The sequence below is a fragment of the Stigmatopora nigra genome, chromosome 2 (genome assembly GCF_051989575.1).
Source record: "Stigmatopora nigra isolate UIUO_SnigA chromosome 2, RoL_Snig_1.1, whole genome shotgun sequence".
In the NCBI taxonomy this organism is placed as follows: Eukaryota; Metazoa; Chordata; class Actinopteri; order Syngnathiformes; family Syngnathidae; genus Stigmatopora; species Stigmatopora nigra.
In genome coordinates, this window is record NC_135509.1 from 13,626,201 (window position 1) to 13,652,488 (window position 26,288).

The window sequence follows — 26,288 nt, forward strand, 5'->3', positions numbered from 1 at the left end:
ACCCAAGCTTGATAATAATGCTCATAAAGAACTGAACGTGAACTCACTTGTAAACATAGATATACCACTTTCCATTCAGACTAAAACAAATCGAGGCATTTCCACTTGAAGGAATGCAATACATACAATTTTAAGATACTTACTATATCGGCTCCTTGCGCTCAAAAGAGACCAAATTTACACATTTATTTACACATTACTTGGGGCTGAATCCAGTATGTATTTTGTTCATTTCATTAATTGTTTTTATTAAAATTGCAGCATTCTTTAAATGTATTTATATTTCTAAGATAATATAAAAATACAATTACAGTTATTATTTCAAGTATAACACCACTGTCGCTGAGAAGGTTGAGTTCCTGATATTCTGCTTCATTAACTTTCAATTCTTTGTTTCAGGCATGGATAGCGAAAATCCCCTCATTAGAATAATGTTCATTAAACAAATCCCAGCAGATACAATTCTAAGACTATAAAAGTGATGTTTTGCGTATTGAGCGCTAGGTGGCAGCTACAATGTCAAAAAAAAAAAAATGATTGATTTGATGTTGAAACTAATTGTCATAAAACAACATATAGTTATTTGAACTTTAATCTGATTTTAAGAAAACAACCCTGCAATCAAGACACAATATTAGAATTAGTATTAGATTTGAATTTTCACATCCTTTTACATAATCACTGACATAATTTATATATTCAACCTCCATGTTTTTTTCCATAATAAATATTTTCTTGACCACTGCATATTGATTTGAGGATAAGTCTACTAAAATGAGATTACTACGAGTACTCCTAAATTTTCTGCGTCAAATTAGTAGTTGAGACATATGTCCACAGGATGGCGGTAGAGTAATGAAAACAAACTAAATTATATCAACAGTGGATCAAGTGGACTTGTATGTATTATTTACAGTGTTTGGTGCAAATATAACAAACAAAAGAGATCTCAAGGTGAGGTTGGAATTTTGTTATCGTTGTTTGTTTGTTCCAAAGATGTGCAGAGGCTACTCTTGTTGATAATTATAAAAAAATATGGCCACAATCTTAACATTTAGTACACAAGTCAGTGTATTTCTAATAAATGCATTCAATTATAAAATATATTTATTAAAGATAAGAATGGCCAAGATGGATTGAACGTCAATGGCAACCTACTACTTGCATAAAATGTTAATGAGTCAAATAGTTTCCTTTTAGATGAGGGGTTTATTGGCAATTCAATTTAATTCATTTAAAAGTGTCATTGTGGTATGTAAGTGTTATCTTCACGGCCAAGAAACAACATCAACTCAACAATATCTTATTTTCTTTCGTTTTTTCCCCTTTTGTTTTCCTTTTTCAAGCGATTTGACCACTTTTGCGTCCTTGTGCTTCCTGGTCGCCCCAAACGTCAGACTGACATCATTGAAATGTGTAATGAGTCACGTGACACGCTCAGGTTTGGATAAAGCGCCGCTCAGGAATACGAACGCCGAAACAAGGCGTTCACAAGCCAGCTGTGAAATTCTCTCATCTTTTTAACATTCTTTTCTATTTTCCCATTCGGACATTTGCAGGACTAAACGCCAAAATAAAAACAACAGTCATTTGGCGTCGACAGACATCTTGATTGAAGATTTTTTTGGGTCTCTTTATCGCCGCTCGTCTTGAAATGTGAGTAGCGTGTTATTTTAATGAAATGAATACCACGAAGCTTTCCGCTTGGATTGATGTTTGCATAAGATTGCATTGTTTTTTTAAATGTATGTATATACAGACACTAGTCCCGGTTTATAATGATGGCGATCATTGCTTACGGCCCTTCTAGATTGCATAAAAGCACATCCGCGTGTTGTTGTGTACGGTGAACGCTCGGTGATGCTGATGGGAGTCGTAGCTCGTTTCATCTCATCCGTTGTACATTTTCCTCTTACGATGGACTCATTCGGCTCAAAAATCATCTTTTACCCTAGTGCGTTCGCCTATTCTCTGCATTTGATCTTCTAATCCCAACCATTTTGGTCTCCGATTCTTCATTGCAGCTCCATTTTTAAATGGAAAATGGTGTGTTGACGACGAGGGTTGGGTTGGTGGCTTAAGAGAGAACAGATGTCAAGTGAAATGTGCTGTTTTCCTGCCTTCCCCTCCTTCTCCTTCTTTTTTTCTCTCTCCCCATTTGCTGCCAACAGGCCCTTAACTCCAAACAGTCATCCCAACGCCACAGGGATGCTTTGAGGGAAAGCCTTTCACATCCTTTGAATGCTCTTGACTCGTATGTAGACATTGACGGCAAAAAAATGTCCAATTCATCTCAAGTGGATTCAGTTCAAATGGATTGGACATCTGTTGCAGTCAAGTGAGAATGAAACATGATCATTGGCCTGCCAGTAACATCTCTATCACTGGCACTCAAGGAGTTAAAATAATCTAAAAAAAATCTACAAAACTGTTTGTGTCATGTTGAGGGTGTGTTCCAAATATTCTATATTTTTGTAGGTGGTGGAATTAACTTGTGTGAAGAGTAGAATTGCACCCGAATGGGTGGCCACTTGCACTCATAACTATGGGGACGTGAGAGTATTTAACCAGCCTTCCCTGCATGTTTTTGGGAGGTTGGAGAAAACCCAAATGGCCACTACAGAGAAATCCCACGCAGACCCGGCCAGTGAGAACATGCAAACTGTGTTATGTTCATTTGGAATCTGGTGAGATCATTGTGAATATGAAGTCCAAAGAACTGTCAATCTCCGGTGAAGCAAGCCACAATTAGGCTTAAAAATCAAAATACGACCCATCAGGGAGACGGCAAAAACATTAGATTTGCCAAGTCAAGAGTTTGATACATTCTTAAAAAGCAACATAGTGTGATGCAAGTCACTGGTAAGTCCAAAAAAAACAGGAAGGTCAGATTAGAATTCACCAAGAAGCATCGGAAAGAGCCTGTACTCTTATAGAACACAAGCTTATGAATGGATGAAACAACAGATCAACTCTAAAATAATGGAATGAGTATGAAAGGAATGAGCTGGTCCAGATCCAAAGATCCACCATCTCATCTGTGGAGCGCGATGGTGGTAGTGTAGAAATGTGGATGTATGGCGGCCAATGAAACTAGATCTCTTGTAATAATTGATGCCACTTCTGACATGAACACTAAATGTGTTTTAGGTATTGAGTGCTAATTCAGGCCAATACTTCAAAAGTCATTAGACAAATGGCCAATGCCCTTACAGAAAACTGAAAAACGAACCAGTTTTTAAATCCAACATAGTAAAACAGTGGGGCCAAATCAATAACTTGACCTGAATCCATTAAAGCATGCATTTTATTTGCTAAAAAGATAAATGTGAAGGGGGAGAAGAAGAAATTAAAATCACCCAAAGTCCAAAGTTTAGTGAATCAGGCTTTGATTGACTTAAAAATATTTATACAATCACATTTTAGAAAGTGATAATCTCATTTAGGGTACTTTTTTTTAAATGTGTTGCAATTCCTTCAGGTGATTGAGCTCCAATGCTGTGAATTTGCTTATTTACAAATATTTATGGGACTGATTGTTTACGTATCCATTTTGAGTTATGATCATATTACTTCTTTATTATATTAATACGAATTTGGAGTTGGGAAAACATTCCACATTGTCTCAGAGTGGAAATTGAATCACCAAGTCAGGTGCATGAACTATATCGGTAACATCTGTAATAGCAGATAAGTTTGGCCTTCTCAGGAGATCTCGTGTAAAACTGAAACCACAACCAATCTAGTCTCAAAAATCGATCTTTTTTTTTAATGAATTATAGACAAAATCCTTGCGTGATAAAGAAAAGGTATAAATGCACAATCAATTTGTACAAAAAATAAACAGAAGTATATAGATTAATTATTTTTTTAATCATTTTAAACTATTCCCAAAGAAAGGATCATAATTAAACCACAATTCAGTCATAACAGGTTGGCAATTCCTTGAACAGCTGTACTGTATGTTGTGAGTTTTGCTTCCCCTTTGCGGCTAGAGTTGAACCTTTGGGAACAGGATGTCTCAAGTGGTATTACCAACATTGACTCATCATCAACAACAATAAGGGATGAGATTAAGGAAGTTGTTTTGCTGAAGGAAATCCGCTCAAGTACAAGAAAAATGCTGAATGAAAAATCAGCAATGGCTTTGTTCCGGTTCCACATGTACTTTCATGGCGCAACTTCAAAACAGAGGGGGGTGGGTTGGTTAGTCACAAAAAAATGGGTAAACACACTACTTTAAGCTCTTCATAAGAATACGTGCTCCCTGGAAAAACTCTCATTTCATAAAGTGTGCGCTTGAAAAGGTGCAGCGCACGTGTAACTGAAGCATAGCGTTTAAAGTCAAGTGGACTGCTTTGACATCATGGCTTCTACTTGAACACCATCTGTCCGAGGCCTGCTGGTAAATCCGTGAAGCATTAAGATGCCACAACCGACACCCTCCATTTATTTCTCCCCCCAAGGCTGTCATTCTCTTATTATCTCCTCATTTAAGGCCTCTAAATCAATTTCTGCTGACTTTTGATTTAATCCCTGGCACCATGCTTGTCGAGTTCATAACACCTCAGCCTTAACCTACTTTAGAGGTTAAAAAAAATCTTGGCTTCAGTCGTCCTGCTTCATCTTAGTTTGCTTTTCAGCTTTCAGAAACATTTCTTAGGTCTGTTCAGGACAAATGTCTATTGTTTTTTTGAAACAATAATCAGAGCCTGGTTGACATCCATCACTACTCTTAGCAAAAAAAAAAGTTTTTTATTCATCCCACACACAGAGTAGATTGTTTTTTTAAGTTACATAATTGTTGAGTTGCAAAGCACTACAGTAATTGTTTCTTGCTGAGTCATAATGGTTAACCAGTGAAACAACTCAACACCCAAGAGAACCCAATGAACCCCCTAAAACAACATAGTTCACATTTCAATGCAATTTTCAAACAAACAATGGTTTCACATTGGTTTTATATGATGTGTTGCAAATATAGTAAAATAATAATTATGAACAAATAAAATCAGACAAAAACATTTTGGCTATTGCCCCCAATTACCATAATATCAATATAATAAATAAAATATAAATATATATATATATTCTTTCATTCATTTTCTGAACTGGCCATCCTCACTTGGGTGACAGACAGGGGGTGCTGGAGCCTATCCCAATGGTCTTTGGGGCTGAATCGGTGGCTACCCGATCGCAGGGATAATATCATATATAAGTTTCGAATAATAAAACATAAAACCGGTAAACTTTTTAAATAAATACAGACATCTGCTGGTCATTTGTTTTCAGTTATTGTTTTTTAATGTAAAATAAATCTTTAAAAACAAATCATAAAACTTTTGCGATTAACTCATTGCCTGTCATTGAGAACAATAGATGTCCAATTGATTTAAACTGGGAGGGCCTGCATGTAAATGCTTATCTTCCAATGCCAGTGATGGAGCTAGATGTCCAATGCCAGAAGGGAAAGGAGCGACCCTTTAGTCAAAATGGACTGGAGGTCTAGTGTAGTCAATGGCAGCCAAAATATTGATTATATCTTCACTGACTTCTTCAACAATATGATGTCAAACCATGACAATCTGTACTTTGTCCAACTTTGATTAGCTTTAAAAAAAAGTGCTGATAAAAATGACTTGATGTTTCTAATCACGAGGTTGAGGCAATCTGTGTTCATGGGTCCTCTAGTGCAGTGTATCCCTACCTTTTTGAGCCGTGGCACACTTTTTGCATTGAAAAAAATCTCAAGGGACACCACCATCTGAAAATCTTTGTCGCCTATATTTATAATAGTTATTCTCATCGAAGTTTTATCAGCAGAAATCCAAAATTATTCCAAAATCTAATTTTTCACAATGACCTAATGTCACGGAAATTTGGCCTGTGGACCCTGAACAACTTCCAGTTTGAATGATGCAAATAACCAAGTAAAGTTATTGATTGCATCATTTTATGATTTTTCTCTAAATATTACTTAAATCTCCTAATATTCCGCAAAAAAAATTGTGCTCACACAGATTTTACGTCGGCAAAAGTTGATGCGCTAGAAACCAGACAACTTCCGTTTCGACTTAGAGAAAAATAAGCAACAAAATTACTGTTTCACAACTTGAATTAAAATAATAGTATAATCTACAATTTAACGTCCATCATATTTTGATTTGAACCTTGCAATAGTTCCATTTTAATCTCCTTATATTCATATTATTTTTTCTCTCTCAATATCACATTGTATGACTTCTTGCAATTTCCCACGGCACACCTGACCATTGCTCACGGCACACCAGTGTGCCGCGGCACAGTGGTTGGGAAACACTGCTCTAGTGAACATGCTGAGAGAAATCAAATGGGCGCATAGCGCTACGGGCTGCCAAAGAGTCATGCTTGGTGATAACAAAAGAGGTTGGCTGCTTTTTCACACATCAAATTTGGTTAAGTGTGTCCAAATGTGCCCAAATAAGTTATCTTGCTTATCGCTCCCTCAAGCAAGGTTGCCTCTTCACTTCCTTTTGTCCATTGGATTCTGCACAAAAAGCATATGTTTTGCATTACATAATCAGTCACGGTAGAGAGTAAGGTCGCCAGTTTCAAGGTTTCCTCATATTTCTGAAAAGAGCCAAATGCTTTCCAGATGCTCTCATTATCGTTATGTTATTTCCCAAGTAAGATATGAACTTGTTATGTCTGTTTTACATTTCTGCATTGACTGTATCATGCATGCGTTGGACTTTCACGTGATGCTCTCTGCAAGCCGCTGAAATGCGACATCACTTTCCTCTCTCTGTTATGCTGCTCCCAGGCAAGTGATTAAAATTCATAGAGGCTCTCTTCCTTCTCTCCATTCTAGTCCAGACTTTGGGAATGGGCAAAGATGGAGGATAAAGTGCCCCGTGTCGCCGACTACTTTGTGGTCGCAGGCCTCACAGACTCCTCCAAGCTTTTAGAAGAGGACCTGCATTTTGATGATACCGCTCCAAAATCCATCAAACCCAAAGCGCCCATCACCGACGTCGCCGTAGTGATCCGCTCTCTCGGCGAAGAGGTACCCCCCGGCTTCACCTGCGTGGAGAGCACTCCCTCGGGTCTTTCGGCGGAGCTCAATGGAGCCAGCCTCAGGGGGCCGCAGATTTTCCTGTGCTTCAAGCGAGGCCGAGATAAGCCTCCGTTGACAGATCTTGGGTAAGCGCTAATCCTTCGTCGCTGACCCTTTCCCCATCGGCATCACTAATCACTTCTCGGCCTTGGGTCACATTAATCTGCTCTTAAATACATCTGAATTGCACTCAATGGCCGAACGTATGGGGATATGTTATCATTGAAAGACACATCTGATCTGGAATGCTGATACTCATTCGTCTCCTTGTTAAGGCACTTGTTTAACTCACTTGTTGCCATCGATAGCAGATGGAATTCTTTTACCAATTACCTAAACAGATACTCTAAATAAATAAATAATATTGAGGTGTTGACATGGGCTGGCAGTGAACACATTAGAAAAATTAATGAGTTAAATATTCTCTTATTTCTGCCAGTACATGAAATCCATTGAAGATGGAACTTGTGTATTCAGTTCTGCGTTTGTTTGTGTTCCAAATAACTTCAAACCCTATAAAATATAACAAATTGTAATGTTTATAAAATGAAACTGAAGCACTGATTACATTTTGGAATGAAAGAAAGGAATTTCACCATATTGGATTAGCCTAGTTAGCTTTCAGGGGACGATGACCGAGTTCCCACTCTACCAAATATGGTGATGCTTTGAATTTGGTTGCTTAGGAAGGGTGGCGTCTTATTTTTGGGGGGAAAATAGCATGTCTTTTAATTTAAAAGCTGATTATTTCATTTCAAATAATGTATACTGAAGTAACTATTTTTAATAATTTACAAAAAATACAAAAAGAGATTAACAAAGAACTGACATCCAGTTTTATGTGTATTTCACATTATGGCTTACGTAGACCATTTATACGACCCAAAATGTGACTCTTATGAATGTGAGTGCCAGATTAATGACCAATTATAGTCCTTTTCCAACTTTTGGTGACAAGCCTGAAATCCTAATGTTTTCAGGGTTTTGTATGAGTGGAAAGAAAAGCTGAAGCCAGGATGTCACATTGTGCAGACCACACCCTCCGGACGCCCTGCCAACATAAGCAGCTCGTCATCTCAGCGTATCTACATCACGTACCGTCGCGCTCCCAAAAACCAACCCCACACCTCATTGGCTGTCACAGATGTCTGCATCATTGTGCCCGGCAAGGGGGAGGCGCCCCCCCACACATTTTGCAAAGTGGACAGGAACCTCAACAGCAGTATGGTGAGGATCGCAATCTTACATGTTGGTTATCCAAATGATAACTTGTTATTGACCCGTCTCTTTTGTCTTCTCCAGTGGGGATCATCTATCTACCTGTGTTACAAAAAATCTCTGGCAAAAGCGAACACTATTGCATGCAAAGCAGGTACAATGTAACCATTTGTTTTCATTCAAATGCACATGCAGTGGCATTCTAAATGTCAAGGTATTTGTTACAGGTCTGCTGTGCAGGTACCCCGAAGAGGACTATGAGTCCTTTCCCTTGCCTGAGTCTGTGCCTATGTTCTGTTTGCCCATGGGGGCAACAATTGAGTGCTGGCCTGCACACACCAAACAAGCCCTTCCCGTTTTTTCCACGTTTGTCCTCACGGGAGCTTCAGCAGAAAAGGTAACGTGCAACAGTTGTTTTCTACAAGATTGTTGCAATTAATTATCTTGTTTCAATACCATTCAATCCATTTGAGTAATCAGTTCCTGCCTGTCAGTGTTAAAACTGGACAAGATGCCCATCGCCATCAATGACAGTGAACTACTTATCACCCAACTGTACTCCCCAATGGTCCAATTGTAAATAGGACAGGGGGCAGTTAGCTGAGTTGAAGGCAAAACAGCCTAGTTCTGTCGAAATCTGAGTCATGGGCGTTTTTTATGGCACAGGCATGTTTTGAGGACACCTGGGAACTGTTTCAAATTGTGAGAAACCGCACCATGTCTGCTTTAATCACACATTCAATACTGTAGTACCCCACAGGGATTTGTTTGTTCGTGAAGTCAGATTTCCAAGAATAACACACAATCCTGACAATCTTTCAGCTCCGACTGGATTCTAAAATGGTCTAAGGACTGTGTTTGGAATATTAAACGACTGTTTTGACTTTGAGAGCAATGCGGCATAAAAGGAAAATTTGCAGCTCATCTTGTGAATAATGGATACCTCATTCCTTAATGCCTCACTGCTCACTACTTGTTCAGTGCCACCATACTGCGAGCAGCAAGCCTCCGAGATACCACATGCCTGGAAAAAATTCTAATGTATTTGCGGGAAAGGACCAAGTTTCAATGTGTTTGTTTACAATCTCTTGTTAAACTGTTTTGATGCTTGCATAGTTGTTACAAACATTATTTGTGTTACCTTGTTGACGTTTTTGCCATAAAGCATGGCTGTAGTAAACATGTCTGCGTGTCGGCCTTAAGGTGTACGGAGCGGCGATTCAGTTCTACGAGTCCTATTCGGAGGAGAACCTGTCTGAACGCCAGCTGTCACAACTCGGCCTACTTAGCTCTGATCTCGGACCAGGCGGAACTAGAAGTGTTTACAGCAACAAGAGCATCTGTCTCCTCTCCCATTGGCCCTTCTTCCAGTCCTTCAGGAGTTTTCTGACCTTTCTCTACCGTTATTCCATTTCTGGACCGCACGCACTGCCCATTGAAAAGTTAGCCATAATTTAAACATATATTTTTTTAAATTTTTGGGCAAAATATTTGTGTTGATTCTAATTCTGGATTTTTGTCTGTGTAGGCACATCTCTCACTTCATGCAAAATGTGCCATTCCCTTCCACCCAGAGGCCACGGATACTTGTACAGGTTAGAATCAATGGGAATAGTTTTAGAAAGAAAAATGTTTTTGCAAAATTTAAATGGGTAAAGAAGACTACAAATTTCAGTTAGTAACCTGACTTATGTTGTCTTTTTTGAAAGCTTTCTCCACATGACAGTCTGATACTGAGCCAGCCTGTGTCCTCTCCACTGCCTCTCAGGTAAAACAGAATAATAATGATAATCTTTCAATGGTGATTTCTATACCTTATTGCCTTATTTTTTTTCTCCTTCTAAAGTGGTGGAAGTCTCTCCACATTGCTATTGAATCTGGGTCCAAAAAATGCCGCCACACTGCTGGTGTTGGCCGTCACAGAGCACAAAATCCTGGTTCACTCCCTGCGGCCTGCTGTACTTACTAGTGTTACTGAGGCACTTGTGTCTGTAAGTGTTTTCTGCTCCAAGCATATGGAAAATTGAGACATGAGAAAACGACTCTTATAACTCTGCATACCTTTTGGCACTCATTCAGCAGCTGTTGTGATTTGTTCACTGATGTAACTGTACATTTGACAAATAATGGAAATCTTCCTTTCAGATGATATTCCCCTTCCACTGGCCATGTCCGTACATCCCTCTGTGCCCACTGGCTCTTGCGGGTGTACTCAGTGCCCCATGTCCTTTTATTGTGGGTGTGGATTCCCGATACTTTGACTTGTATGTGCCCCCGGCTGACATCAGCTGTGTGGATTTGGATACCAACACCATTTCCCAGTGAGTGACTGATCTTTCTGACATAACCTCAGCAAAAGAGTGATTGAAGTAGTACTCAACTTATACGTTTTTCTCATTTTATGTTTTTTGATCATTTCAAATTGTGAATGTCGTATAGCAACTTTTGTAAATAATTTGTATTTTTTTTTGTAAAACCGATCTTGTTTTACCCATTTCGGCTCTAATCCGAATCGTCTTGGTCACTGTTGTCATTGCCAACTGCTAATATTGTCATGCTTTTTCGCATAATATGTGCACACGCATTCCCTTTTCACTATATAAATATAGCGCGTCAGCAAGCAATGTACCCAGACAGTCAAGCTGTCAGCGCCATACATCAACAGAATATTGAATTTAGTGCGTACAAAAAGCTTGAGGATTTTGAATATCTACATGGAGCAGTATTTTGCTTCCAGCCTTCCCTTCAAATATTTCATGTCTATCACTGTCATAGGCTGTGAATGTTTAAAGACCAGAATTTCTGTCTCATTCTGGCACTATCAGCAATTCCCCCATTATGTAATAGCAGCTGGAATTCAGAATATCCTGATGCTAAATCACTTTTACGTACCGATCAAAGGTTGTCTCATCCAGCTATTAAATTGTCAGTCCTGATCCGACAGCATCTGCCTCCCTCCTTAGTATCTTTGGCAACCTGTCCTCCTCTCCCGTGTAATAGAATTATTTCTCTGTGCTTGCAGGAAAGAAGACAAAAAAGCTTTAACGTGGAAAATATTGCCCGGGAGAGCCTGCAAACATCTTTTGAATTCTCTCAATAAACTCTATCAGCAGCTCAAGGAGGGTGAGTCAAGGCCAATATCCAGTTTCATCAAAAATGTAGTTGCCGACTCGGCTTGAACAGAGAATATTACAACAAGTCACCAAATACTGTGGGTAATTTTAGTGCCTCCCTTGAGGATATACTTAAATGTGCCCACTTCTGTTGTCCCTGCCTAATTAATCACACTGAGTCATTCCCATGCGTGTTTGTCGTCTTACTTAATTTTCCACACGTCACATCGCTCTTTTGCAATGTCTGTTAGAAATTCTTTCTACTCCTACTTCTTCAATTTGGGTGTCTACTTGTTATCACACAACATTTGCAAATACATACAGACACAGTGCTTGGGTAAAAATATTTATTCATATTTTAAGAAAAAAAGAAAACATTTGCGATAGACGTATAGTATAATGCATCTGAATTGGGAGAACCAGCAGTCAATGGCGGAGAAAGAGTTAACCAGAAGCATGCCCTCAGATTTGTGAATGAAAACATCTGGCGTTTCACATTACATAAAGGATCCTTTAAGCCGTAATCTCATCTGCATTCTGTATCTCAAAATAGACTGGTATTGTTACCAAAATGGCTAAATGGTTTGTTGCTTTCTCGTACGTAGGTGGTCACTTAAGCTTCGAAGAGGCGCAGATGGAGCACGCAGTGGTTGACAGTGAGCTTGACGGTGGTAAGAGTCTCCAAACTCTGGAGCTGGAGATCCAGGAAACCTTTCTGCGCTTCATGGCCGCCATCCTCCGAGGTTACCGCTCCTACTTGCAGCCCATAACCCAAGCCCCCTCTGAGAAGACCACTGATGTCAGCTCCCTTTTTGACATTCAAGGTTGGCTGCAAAATGATTTTCCCATAAAGTGCTTTAGATTGTGATGTTGGCTTCAGTTACGCACTAAATGTCGGTAAAGAGTAAAAACAATATCATGACTAATTGCTGGACATGTGCATGTGATCTCTTATGCAAGCAGAGAATTGGTTTCAGCGCCAGTTCTGATAAATAGCACGTTTTATCAACAAAGCGGCCTGATGAATGAGGCTCCGCTTGAATAAATCTCATCATGTCATTCGTGTTCTTATATAATATTTTTTGCACTCTTTCCTTTTTGCTTTTAGGCTTTTTGAAAAGCCGAGACCGCTCACATCAGAGGTTTTACTCACTCATGACAAAAACCCAAATGTTCAGCCGCTTTATTGAGGAATGCTCCTTTGTCAGTGACAAAGATGCGAGTCTGGCTTTCTTTGACGATTGTGCTGATAAGGTAATGGTTGCAACAAATCTTTTTCATTTCAAAAGTAATGAATCATTTTTATGCGAAGGAACTTATACCGCTCTATTATTCTTTGCACATCTTGCATCCACCCATTTGCTGAATTTTCTTGTTCCTTGTTCTTATTCGCATTCCTGTACTCTATATTGTATAACATGCCTATTTCTTTCTCTCCTATTGTCTCCCACTGCCTGGTAGCTCTCCACAGTTGCCAAGGTAATCACAACACAGCTTTTGTTGTTGTTGTCAAAACATATCAGAGTGTTAACGCTGCCCTGCACTAATAGCATCATGTGAAGTCTCCTGTTGACCTTAAATTGTGTTTGTGTGTGTGTGTGGGGAGGGGGAGGGGGTGTGTTTTAGGGGATCTAGATGGCTCTGTTCATTTATGTATAAGAAAATATGCATTATTGAACAAGTACCATTAGCAAAGTGGTGAAGGCTATGATGACACAGATATTGGCTGCTAATTGATGTCAATTCATATCCATTATTAATTGTGAAAGTTACCTCTGGGCAAGTGACTGTTATGGTTAATTAAAAAAAACATCACAAAAGGATGCAGTTTCTAAATAATAGTGTGTGTGTATGTGTTTGTGTGTGTATGTTTATGGGTGTCCATATATATGTATGTATAGTGTATGTCTATATATATATATATGTATCTGTATATGTGTATATATGTATGTAGTATGTGTATATATATATATATATATATATATATATATATATATATATATATATATATATATATATATATATATATATATATATATATATATATATATATATATATATATATATATATATATATATATATATATATATATATATATATATATATATATATATATATATATATATATATATATATATATATACATACATACATGTGTGTATGTATATGTGTATGTATAGACTATTTTTTTCAGTTCTGACAAATGATTTGAAAGATTATCATCTTTATAGAAAGAAGAATTTCATATATGTTGAAAAACTATTGGCAGACACCTCCGTATATGGGTCAACTTGCACTCTGTGTATGACTCCACATTGGAAGCTGCTTTGTACATGTTTTGAAATACCAATAACAAAACATCCTCCTTTCTTAGCTAGAAAAAAAAAGTTTGCGCTTGCAAATTATTGCAATCAGGAAATCACACTCTTGTCCTCTATGAATGGTCACTGTGGTTAGTATTGAGAAGTGGAAGCGTTGATTCCTCGTCAACTGCCTCTTGCTGATGTTGACGACGCCATGTGCGGTTGAGAAAGACCTCTGGGGTGTAAGAGGAAGGCAACAAGCGGAAGAAACAAAAGAGCAGAATCGAAACAAGGCTAGAGCGGCTCAGAGAAAGTTGCCATTCTGAATCATCCACTCGACCAAGTGGAAAAAAAGCCTTTGACACAGAACCACCCGGGAGCTATTCAGTCTCCTTAATATTTCTAATTTGGTGTAGCCCAAGTGAAACTACTCAAATAAACCAAGGGCTTTCATTTTCTGAACAGAGATTTTAGTCTCCTATCACTACACAACACTGCAAACACAACTGCATTGTGGGCTTGTAATGTAATCTTGTCTGTCCATACCATTTAATTTCAAGAGTGATGCTTCACGTTTTATAGTGATGTCATGTTTTGCATTTTGTTTCTCTCGTAGATTGATAGTGAAAAGCCAGATGACGCCAGACTAATCGAACTGGACGAATCGCATCGAAGTGAGCACACAGTTTTTGTCAACCCTCCAGAGCTGCCTCTGCTGCCAGGAGGGGAAGAACACCCTCTGTGCTACAGGTACTGTTACAATTATATCTTTTTACTTTACTTAGTGCTCAGGTCTTTGGTTCATCAAGGCGAAAAAGTCAACTAATTCCCATGTCTTTGTACAGCTACTTGGGATTTCCAGTACTAAACTCTGAACTTCTGGAACCACCCAACGGTTCGAATCCTCCCACGGGAGGCACAACTTCACGTCACTGCAGTCCAGCCAGCCCGACGGCCATCTTTCGACGCTCCAAACAGGTCCTTAGCTGTGCCATCTCTCACAGATGTGTATGAAAACAAATTCATCACAGCTTCATTTATTTGTTTCTGTTTTCCAGGAAATTAAATTCGCTCAAAGGATGGCGCGGACTTATTCGGCTATGCCTCAGATGTGGTCCAAGTGTCTGCTACGTCACTGTTTTGGCCTCTGGTTCATTTGTCTGCCTGCTTTTGTCGATTGGTGTCCCTCTAAAGTGCGGGCACTGCGCACCGCTTATGATGTGCTGAGGAGGATGCAAGACAAGAAGCTGCAGGCTCCTGATGAGGTAGCATAAACAGGCATTATTTTTTAACAGAAGTGTTTAGGTTTTAGACTTCATGTTTCATTCAATGGGAATTTGTGTTTTTGCTTTAGGTATGCTATCGCGTTTTGCTGCAACTGTGTGGTCAGTACAGCCAACCAGTCCTGGCTGTGAAGGTCCTATTTGAGATGAAGAAGGCTGGAATTCAACCCAATGCCATCACCTACGGTTACTACAACAAGGTTTGTCTGCAAATCCATGGAGTCTTGCAAAGTTTGCTTTCTTGCCAAAAGTCATCGTGTACTTTCTTTCCACAGGCCGTTTTGGAGAGCACATGGCCGTCCACCACCAGAGGAGGATTCTTTTTGTGGGGGAAGCTGAGAAATGTGGTACTTGGTGTTGGCCAATTCAAGAAAGCAGGGAAAAAACAAACTTTGCCGCCTACCAGAGAAACACAATTGTCAGGTATAAAGTGTGGCATTTTACCCAGCTGCACTCACTACACTCTAACAACCCCCCCCCCCATGATCAATAAATGTTGTGCTTAATGTTACGGTCGATGAGTTGGCAGCACTATTCGATTTCATGAGTACTTAAGTTATAAACTGCTTTAGTTGCAGGGGAGATAGCCCACACTACTCCCTTTTTAAAATGAAAAAAAAATGCTATACAGTTTATTGTGGCTCGTACTACTCGTATATGTGTTCAGACTCCCACTTTGTTGCAGACAGTTTTGATAAAGAATTCACTGTCAAAATTTCTGCCTTCCCATAGATAAAATAAATAAATAAATTACAATAATGTACAAATCACATCGATCTTGGGGGAGCAATGTTCTCTTCACTTTTAAATTTATTTAACTAAGTGTGTTTCCCAACAAATGATTTACATTCCAAATTCCCCCCAATCATTCATTTTTATGTTTGCATTGTTTGAGACCCTGTCAGAACAATACCACAAATCACTCTCTGGCTGATGTTTGTACGAAGTGGTAATTTTTTTTGCAGAATAATAACAAGCTCTCCCAACAGGATGCTTATAATGTTTTTTAGAGTTGTTGATTTATTTTAAGATTGTTTTTTCATTGGCAGTCATTCATAGTTTCGTTCATTATTGTTAATGGCCATTTCACATCAATAGGATGGTAACATTATTAAGACTTGATCTCGTATAAGCAGAATTATTGAGGAACATTTAAATGCATGAGAGAGGAGTGGAAGAAGAGCAAAATTGGAAAAAAAGACATCTAAGAATGCTCAGGGCTGTTCTAATATGAAGTATTTAGACAAGGTTAACGCAGCGGCTTGCATTACAGAAATTGACATCTAAACTATTTGGACTGGGGGGAGGGCAGTCATCATTCACAACAATGAGTTTACTTGGATTTTTTAGCATTTTACAAAAGATGTTGAGGCAATCAGTACTGACCCTTGTTATGTCTGTTCTTTCCTTTCAGATGGTAGTGATCTTGACACAGTCAGCCATGGCAGTTTGGACAGCGCTAATGACTCTGCAGAGCGTACCTCCATCGATACTGACTTCAATAAAATGGACTCCAGTGATGACGGCTTTAGCACAGGTAGGCGGGTTCAATGATTACTACTGCTACTCAATGAAAGTCCATCTGCAGTTTTTTAAAATAAATTCTGCGGACCACTTTAGTTCAGTTTGTTAGCAACATGAAAAATCTGAGCACCATTTATTCAACATATCCTTTCAGGAGGCCAGTCAGACCAAGGCTACGATTCCTTGTCCAAGGAAGAGATGTGCTGCAGAGAGAGCGAAAACCTTTCATTGTTGGCGGACAAAGGGATAAAGCTTCAGAGTAAGTTTATGACTGACCTTTTTTTAAATAACACACACCCACTCCCCATTATTACTGAGTAAATCACTAACTGACTGCATGCGAAGCAAATGTTCCAGTATGGGTGTACAGTAATGTCTTCTTTATTGAAAGCCACACCATGATGATGGATGAGTGTATTATGCAACCGGATCATTGCGATTGGATTTGTCTTGCATCCCACTTACAAAAAACATTGGGAGTCAGGCCAGCTTTAGTAGATTGATATATGTGTTTAGCTCTTTATAGGACACTCGTTTAACTCATTGGTTGCCAATGACAATTTTATTCCAGGTCATTCGGGGAGCCTGGTTTCCAGTTCTTCATTTAGTGACACAATGCTATGTGGACCTCAGACCCAAACAGAGCGACCAAAGTCTCTGGACCTGTCGGTCGTATCAGTAGCGCCGAGGATCGCCGTCCCTCAGGTCACGTGCGGAAAGCAACTTAGACTTGTTGCTGACAAAGTGAACAGGCTCGAGGACGACGAAAGAGAACTGGACGTAGAAAAGAGCCCGAAGAGGAGCTGCAGCGGTGAGGCTCTGGGTCCAACTAATGTGGAGGCAGGCTTTGACCCACTGTCGCAGATGGCCACGGCACAAGAACACAAGAACGGGAACGAAAGGACACCAAGTCCTCGCCGCGAGCTCGCCGAGGAGATTGAAATGTACATGAACAATGCCAACAGCCCTACAAGGAGCTGCAAAGCAAACATGGAGAAGCAGAATTTACCGAGCCCCTCTACTCAACCGACCCGACCTCACCGGCTGCTCCGTTCCAACACCCACCTCCCGTTACCGGTCAAATCTAGAGAGCGGCTGCGAACGTCGCCGTCTCTCCCTCACGGCATGTGTAACAAAGGCAGAGAAAGGCCGTCTTCCTTGGTGTTACCATCATCCCCAAGCCCCTCCGCCTCGTCCTTCTCGATGGATTCCCTTTTTACACCCAGCCTAGACAGCTTTAAGAGCAGCGTCCTCTTAGCGGGGAAGGGCGTTGCTGAGAAGGCGAGTCGCCTCTACTCCCGCCTGTCCTCTCAAACCTCATTAACACAGGTCAGTGCTGGCAAAATGCTCTACAACCTTCATTTTCACTATTGACCCCATTTTTCCTTTGGATCTCACTGGCAGGACTGCGATCGCGTCAGCATTTCCTCGCTCACCTCGGGAGACGCCGACTGTGAAAATGACCTCTGTCTCGACGGGGACTGCTTCGTGTCGCCACAGCACGCCGGCACGACGCGACTGTGGAGGAGTCCCGTAGCGGGACACCCCCAGCCCACCAGCCTCGGCTCTCCCGACAGGGTCTTCCGACACAACTCCTTCTCAGGTTTGTGCCCCGGTGATCTATGCTCTATGTCAGGGAGGGGGGTCAAAGTCCTGTTTGTCGTGGGCTACATGTAGTTCCTTCAATGTGTACCAAACGAGGGCTACCTGAATTATTCGACTTAATGACAACTCCTGGATGATCAAATGATAGTCACTGAGCCATTCAGAGACTGTAACTTGTGAATGCATTATTTTGTCCAGGTGGCTTGACAGTTCCTTCTCGAAGTCCTCACACTCCAGATTCCTCTCCTGACATAAACCGCTTCAAGCCTTCTCCAAGTTACACCATGGAGGTGACTGGGTCGATATGTGTAGCTGTACATATTTGCATATAGTAGCATTGTATTCTGCCTTGCCCGGGAGCTTCACGTTTGGTCCCGAATTTGTTTTTTCAGGTGATGATGTCCAGCTGCTCCCTTTGCAAGACCTGCGACTCTCTTGTGTACGACGAGGAGATCATGGCCGGCTGGACGGCCAACGACTCCAACCTCAATAGCACGTGTCCCTTTTGCGGCTCAGCCTTCCTGCCTTTCCTAAACGTGGAGCTCAGAGATCTGCGACCTCCCCGCAGGCAAGTTGTTGAATTGCAGCCCGCCCGCCCCCGTGCACTTTAATCCCGTTGGCCTCTTTTAATCTGAGCCACCGTGTCTTCTCTCAGATCTCCCCAAGAGTCGATTGCCGTTACTGCGGATGGCTTATCTGCGTCACTCGACCCCGGAGCAGCCGAAATGTCTGAGCCAGACTCAACCACCCCGAGGAATGCTGGGATGTCTCCGCCAGTGACGGTGCCGTACCTGAGCCCTCTGGTTCTTTGGAAGGAATTGGAGAGCCTTCTGGTTAATGAAGGGGATCAGGCCATCTACTCGACTGGAGTTGTGGACCAGCACCCAATTGTCTTTTGGAACCTGGTGTGGTTCTTCAAGAGGCTGGAGCTGCCTAGTCATCTTCCAGCTCTCATCCTGGCCTCCCAACACTGTCGCCGTGGAGATCAGGTCAGTGAAACGTGTTATTTATTTAAAGTAAAAAAAATGTCATCATCCAAGATATGAAAGGCTGACTATGTTTCATTATGCTTGCAGGCTATTTCCTCTGAGGACAGCAAGCAGGTGCTGGTGAGGATTATGTGGGACAATCTGAAGTTGCACCAAGACAAAGTCAACCCTTGTTATGTCCTCTGGAATACGCATTGTAAGTTAGGAAATCATTTGTATCAACTGTCTTTCCAAGGATTTGATTAGTGTAACATTTTCTTAGTCATACAGCAAGTAAATGAGGTCATACGTTAGAGTACTGGCCTTGTCGTGCATACTGTAATTGAATTTAGGACTCTCTGTTTTTATTGCCGCATTAGTTTGAGTTTTAGATTTGCAGTTATGTTGACAAATGAGTCTTTGATTAGGCTGAATGTGATCTCCATTTTGGTCACAGGCGCCAACTCTTTGATTCGCTCCGGCCTGTGTGAGGAAGGCCAGCTCTTCACTGTAGAGCTGCTACAAAGTTTGGTCAGGAGCATCAAAAAGAGTGATATTTATCAGCCCATGAGCCAAATCCTTCAGCTGCTGGGGCCTGAGCTGGGTTTTAAAAGACAGAGGTGAGGAGGAGCACATTTATTTTTGAATACACAGTAAAAAGGATTGTACCTATTCAAATGTATTTTATTTTGTGTTTTTTTTTTTTGTTATAGGAGTTTGTACAGAGATTTGTTATTCCTCACTTTGGTGTCTTTGGGCAAGAACAACATCAATATCAGTGAGTTTCAAAAAAAAAAAAAACATCCTATTTGATTAACCTTTTAGACACATTTTTGGTCGCCATGTTTGTTAACAAAGCTTTTTGGACAGTGAATGACTAACAATTGAAAGGTTTCCGGACATTATGAAGTTGGCTAAGTGTCCATGACATTTATACAGAATTAGTTTGTCTTGTGTAATAATGCTAGTTCTAGATGTGACTATAATCATTTTAGGTCACGTTGTTCTTTTGACCACAAGGGAATTATTAGCTCATCGGCTGCCAGACATGTTGACCACAATCTCTTCCGTCCAAAATGGAAGTTAATGCTTGTATCATTGCAGATGCATTTGACCGGGAATACAAGCTGGCCTATGACCGCCTCACCCCAAGTCAGGTCAAACTGACACACAACTGTGACCGCCCCCCTGGAGCAGGTGTGATGGAATGCAGGAAGACTTTTGGGGAACCCAGTTTGTGAATGGGACATGATGTGGTTTTGGGGGATGGGATCTGAAGACTCAGGACCAGGTCGTCAAGCACAACGGGAATACGACTCCTGATGCAAATACGACTGCCATGATGACATCTCTTCACTGTTCAGCGTCAGGAGGTGCCAAGCACTCAGTCACAATAGAAACAAGTTCACAAAATTATACCAATCCACTTTTTAGCAACAATAACTTCACATAATATCCTAGCATTGATTACGGTCCTGGTGACCCATGTTGAGAGTCTGAGTATAAAGAACAAACTGTGTTTTTTTTTGTTTTTTGTTTTTAAAGCACTTTGTCAAACTTAGCATTGGCCCAGCATACAAAGAGTTGCTGGTTTTAACTGGGCTACTTAAAAGTAAACTAAACCCAATTTTTTAAAACTATATTTTGAGTACACACAGCATATTGTTTAAATAACTCAAAAAGGAATATGGTCTTAAATTTTTTTTTAATTACCATTCACTGGCACTTTTTCATCTGAGGTTGATGACTAGTTTGCCAGGTTGAATAATTATCCTGTTTAATTCTTGTTCCGCAAACACAATATTAATGAAAGTGCTGTGTTTGGATTATTTCTGGAACATTCATTGTATTCTTTTAAAAAAAAAAGAGAAAAGAGTTAAGTTCCTCTTTAACAAAATGTAATGTTATGATGTTTTTATGTCTAACACAAACAGCTTTACCAAAAGCAAATATACATTCCTACTCATTATGTACACACTTTAATATCTTAGGACACTAAATTACATGTTAATTAAAAAAACAAATAATGATAATACAGAATACAGCTTTTCTATATAAAGAAGAGAGCGCTAAATAGATTGCTCAATTTTATTTGTGGATTGATTTGTTTCCTTTTTCTTTTTTTTACAATGTACCAAAAGAACCCAAAAGTTATACTTTGGTTAATATTTTTAAAGCAATACCTTTTTTTAAAGCGAGATTTCTTGTATAAAGATGTGTTATATGGGACCACCAAGGATACATTCCCTTAGTAAAGTACAATCAAATTATGTGAAAACTTAAAAAAAATTGAATATTTCATTTGTTTTAATTACAACTTATTTCTTTAACCTTGCAATATTGGCGAAGTGAAATTGTATGTATTTTGCAGATTTAATTTCAGTTAAAAACAAAGAAAGAGAAGTGCTTCTTCATTAACCTGATTCCCTGCCATTGATAGTGTCTATTGCCATAAATAGCTTCAAAGGAGGCAAGGGTGAAGGTAAAAAAAAAGGTTTTGTTGTTGCACAAAGTGGATTTTTCTGCGCAAGGCTTAATGTTTGAGACAATATCAGTGGCCTAATTTGAGCCAACCTCACCTAGTGTCACTGTGTTCCTCTAAAAGCTGACAAACAAACTTCTCTTTGTACAGTGATGCACTTCCACACACATCCATGCTGTCATCTTGCTTGGGATCAACCTTGTTTCAAAGCGTGTACATTAGCCTTCGCTACTGTTACAAAGAAAACTCACCATTTGATGTCTACACAATGTGTCAGTCAGGGTGGACTACTGTATTTTTGCTGTTCACCATTTGTAAGATGGACTCTAATTTATATGACACTATGTAAAAAGTAGTGGAACAGTTATTTGTGTTTCTTAATAAAACACACTTATTCAAACATTTAGCCTATTAATATCTGCTTTTTAGTCCACAGCGTCCCGCAGGCACCCGCAATGTTCAGTATCGCTGTCAGATGGAAACGGGACAGACGATGATGCGATCCTCCAACATGACACTGATCACCAGGAAGAAAAAGTAGAGTAGAAACATGGCGAAACCCAACGTTTTGTTCATCTTCCACTTGCACGATGCGATGGAGATGATGACGAAGAGGAGCATGAGGAAGAGTAGCACGATGGCACAGAAGAGGCCATTGCTGCTGACCGCCACTGGAACCAAGCCGTGGAGCATGGAGAACAGGAGCCATGGCAGCGGCAGACTTTCGAACAAAGACAATTGTGTGTGAATTCAAATCGATGCAAGTGTGTATTCCCATAGAGTTGAAGGTGGAAATCCCCAAATCGAGGAAACTCACCCCACTGTAATGTCAAAAATATTGCTGCCCACTGAGCTGGACACGGCCATGTCCCCGAGTCCTTTGCGGGCCACGATCACGCTGGTTATGAGGTCAGGGATGGAGGTCCCCGCAGCCAGGATAGTCAGGCCCATAATCTCCTCAGAGATGCCGATAGTCTCGCCCACCTGTGTGGAAAAGTCGTAGCTTTTACAGCAATAACGGACTGGAAAATGGTTTTGAGGTAACTTCATCTTAATGGTAGTGTGGATTTGTGGTCATTCAAATCATGTAAAATGTTCAAAGGCATTTGGACTTTCTGATAGTTGAATTTGTCTTGTGTTTTGAAAAGATGAAAATGTGAAATTATATTTACTGTTATTGCAATACTCCAAAGGTTCAGTGGCCATGAAGTGTACCTAATGAAGTGTCCTGTTTTTCTACAGTTGCTAACCTGATGGGCCCACCACACCATGAGGTAAGAAAAGACCCCAATCCACAAAATGGAACCCAGGAAGGTGACAGCAAAGAATTTTCTTGATTTCTATTGAAAAAAAAGCAAAGTCATTTACTGTATCCTTTTTTTGTTTTGTTTGCCATGTCACCTGTTTGCGGACATCGGGGACGCTCAGCCACAGAGGGAAGACAATGGGCAATAGGAAAAGATACGTTGCTTGTTTCCGTGTGGTTTCGGGCCACTCCAAAGAAAGAGGCTCCTCCTCATCATCCTCATCTTCACTAGAGTCATCATCACTGTCATCTTCATCACTATCATCTTCATCACTGCCTGAACCGTCCGACTCTCCAGGTTGGTCCTCCTATGTTTTAAAAAGACATATGATAGAAAAAAAGTGTCAAGCCTGAAATAAGCTTCATGTTCCCCATTCACCCTAAATAGAAAGATAGCAAAGATTAATTTCTGGGCCCAGTGAGGTGTACCTTCTTGTCTTCCGGTGGTTCCTTATTTTCATTTTCACCAGCTGGAACAGCTTCGTCCTCTTTTCCTGGCACCTGCCCATTTTGGCCATCTAACAATAAAATCACACACACATTCCTAAATATCATTCAGACAGTTTTAAAAATATATTTAGGTTCATTTTCTGCCGTTGACGCTAATGGTCGTCCAATCTGGTCGCTTTCAATTGCACTAAAATCTGACCATTTATTCATACCTAGTCTTGCTAGATCAAATTCCACTGTTAAATATCACTGCCATTTATCTAAGTTAAATCTTTGTCAGACAATTTTGTGTCATGACCTTCACGTTTTGGTTACCTTCACTCTTTGCTGCAATTTCACCTTCAGCCTTTCGTCTTACTACATTATTCAGACTTTCAGCCTTCTCCTTGAATTTCCCTGCAAGTGAGCTAGCATTACTAAATCGACATCATCACACAGTCAATGTCAGAGTTGCATTCACCTTCTCCCAGGGGATCCAACGTGTGAATCATCAGTTGGAAAATGGTGTTTCTCATGGTGCTGTTGTGCAAGGATGCTGAACTTCCTCCACGTTGAAGAGACGGCTTCAACTGGGACAAAATCATTCAGGTCAGTTGATGAATATGCAGAAAACTGGCACAAACAAGGGCAGAATGCTATTTTAAGTATTACCTTTAATCGGTTTTTATCTTCCGGAATAGGAGGGGCAATATCTTGACTATCACTAGTGGTTGCAATCTGTTTGCAGAAAAAATATTAGTGGGTACTTCAAATGATGGTGGCATAATAAAAATTTGCACCTATATACATATATAAATATATATATATTTTCATTTATTCAACAGCTTATGTTCTGTCGTATAGCTTATATAAATAAGTTATAGGATACAAACTATGCAAAAAATATGCTACTTATAGTTCGCAGAATACGGTAGTTGTTTTTTGTGTACTCTTTGCACACCGGGGCCACTATTTTCATTTATTTATATATGGGTTTTAACCAAAAAAATACTTTCCCCATTTTCATAGTACTCAAGTATGACCATACAATATAAAACCTACCACTACCGGCTCCTCCTCTGTAATGATTCTGACGATGCTTTTGTGTTTGTAAAGCTGCATCTTGACCACGTGTTCTATTTGGGCGTTAAATTTCATAAAGATAACGTAGAATGAATAGGTAGCCAGCAGTGTCACACTCTCCCACCACATGATGACATTATCCAGGAAAAAGATAATAAGCAAGATCAGTCCTACTATGTAGAAGGAAACATCTCTAAAAAGAGGCCACCATGTGAGATGAAGAACCTCTCGGGAAAACAGAGCGCACATCCCAATCACAAAGAGAATGTTGAAAACCGCAGAGCCCACAATAGTCCCAATTCCCACGTTGCTGTGAGCTATGAAGACCCCGATCAAAGAGGTGAAAAGTTCTGGGGCAGATCCTCCCGCCGCCATGAACGTGGCTCCCGCCACGTCGTCCGATATCTCCAACTTGTCTATGATGACCCCCAGCGCGGGGACGAAGAATTCATCGCACACGATGGCCAGGGACACAAACATATAAACCATGCCGAAGATGTGCAAGAAAACCCAGCCCTGTCTGCGCTCCTCCACTGAGAATATGTCTTTAGGGTACTCGCCCTTGATGTGAGGACCATCACCAGGAGGAGACGGAGTGAGGGGGCCATCCTCATGGGGAGGGACACAGATGCAATGCACTTTAGTTCTGTTTGTGGTGGCCGCTGGGGGTGTGGGGGTGCTGACATCGGCCGTTGAGTTTAAAGGGATTGGGGTTGTCGTTCGGTTTTTTGATTTCTCCCGACTTTCGGCTGTGACCTCTTCCACCCATGCAGCTGAGCCTTCTGCGAAAGCATCTCCAATCGGAGGCGAGGGCAATGATTCATATCGCCCCGTGTTGATGGACAGCTGGTAAACTGTGCAGAGGAAGACCCCGGCCAGGAGAAATATGACTCTCCTCAACTGAAGTCGCTTTCTTCTCAGGCAATACATCATTCGGAAGAAGTACAGATGTTGTATTTTAGGGTAGATTAAGATGCAATAAGGGACAGTAGGACACTGCAGTTATCCCCCAAATGACTGGGGTTGACCGGATCCCAAATTTTCTTGGCGTCTTTCATTTCATATCACCTCACCGAGCCATCTAAAGTGCAAAAGAATACAAAAAAATAGTATAAGGTACTTTTAGGGACTGGAGTTTGGTGATTAGGACTTTGAAAAATCATTATAGGCCTTACTTTGGATTTAATTATTTGTAATAACGATGAGGTGTCCCCCCTAAAGACAAAACTGGGCCTTTCCTGTGACAAATAAATCAGCTTATCTTTGTGGGCCTCAAAAAAGTTCCCACATTTTGGCCAATGACTACATTTTAAGGAGAATGTTTGAGTTCTTGAGGTTCTGAACATAAACTATAATCATTCAATAATCCCCCCGAATAATAAGAAATAAGCATTTTTATGTGTGTTCATCCATAATTGTATGACCAAATATCTAAACTGTCATACAAGACTGCAATATTAACAGCAAATCTGAAATTTTTCAAACATGACAACAGTAATGCATTTTAAACCATAAGGTAAACAGCCACTGAGTAAAGCTCCTCTGCCAACTCGGAGTAGACAGTTGACAAAAAGAAAGAAAAGAAAGAAAGTCTTTTGGTACTGAATAAATGATGAAATAAAAACTTACCAAATTCTGCCGTGTCGGAAAAAGCAGAAATATTTGATAATAAGGCTGGGTTAATTGAGGCATGCAAAAGTACACGACCTGGCCAATGGGTTATGTAGGACGCAGGGCATGTCTTCACAATGGATCAGCATAATAGCTAATACCTGCAGGCTTTAAGAGGATTAAGTATACCGTATTGTCTCACTCTCACTTTGTCGCTGCTCACTTCTATACAACATCTTCTATACTTCCATCTTAAATACCTTCTA

The 26,288-nt window shown here is 40.3% G+C and overlaps 2 protein-coding genes across 3 annotated transcripts; one reads left to right on the forward strand and one right to left on the reverse strand.

Moving 5' to 3' along the window:
* Positions 1-1,432: 1,432 nt before the first annotated feature.
* LOC144209088 (C-myc promoter-binding protein-like) lies at positions 1,433-21,995 on the forward strand. The gene is given in 29 exon segments (XM_077735289.1): positions 1,433-1,656; positions 6,851-7,182; positions 8,077-8,323; positions 8,399-8,468; positions 8,542-8,711; positions 9,518-9,756; positions 9,843-9,909; positions 10,024-10,082; positions 10,161-10,305; positions 10,460-10,635; positions 11,337-11,437; positions 12,033-12,251; positions 12,536-12,681; positions 12,889-12,906; positions 14,348-14,481; positions 14,577-14,709; positions 14,790-14,996; positions 15,086-15,214; positions 15,290-15,437; positions 16,429-16,551; positions 16,693-16,797; positions 17,110-17,867; positions 17,943-18,141; positions 18,342-18,433; positions 18,536-19,132; positions 19,220-19,328; positions 19,569-19,731; positions 19,825-19,889; positions 20,216-21,995. Coding segments are annotated over 28 exon segments (5,064 nt in total). The 5' UTR covers positions 1,433-1,656; positions 6,851-6,874; the 3' UTR covers positions 20,353-21,995.
* On the reverse strand, positions 20,490-26,177 carry LOC144209094 (sodium/potassium/calcium exchanger 1-like). Of its 2 annotated transcripts, XM_077735303.1 has the most exons (10): positions 26,041-26,177; positions 24,391-25,492; positions 24,001-24,066; positions 23,810-23,918; positions 23,665-23,745; positions 23,329-23,417; positions 22,995-23,207; positions 22,844-22,933; positions 22,411-22,577; positions 20,490-22,314 (listed from the first exon to the last, which is right to left on the reverse strand). In XM_077735303.1, exons 2-10 carry the CDS (start codon positions 25,342-25,344, stop codon positions 22,065-22,067), a joined length of 2,019 nt encoding a protein of 672 aa, XP_077591429.1. In that variant the 5' UTR covers positions 25,345-25,492; positions 26,041-26,177; the 3' UTR covers positions 20,490-22,064. The 2 variants fall into 2 exon arrangements, with proteins under 2 accessions (XP_077591429.1, XP_077591438.1); XM_077735312.1 differs by lacking the exon at positions 23,665-23,745.
* Between the last annotated feature and the right edge of the window lie 111 nt (positions 26,178-26,288).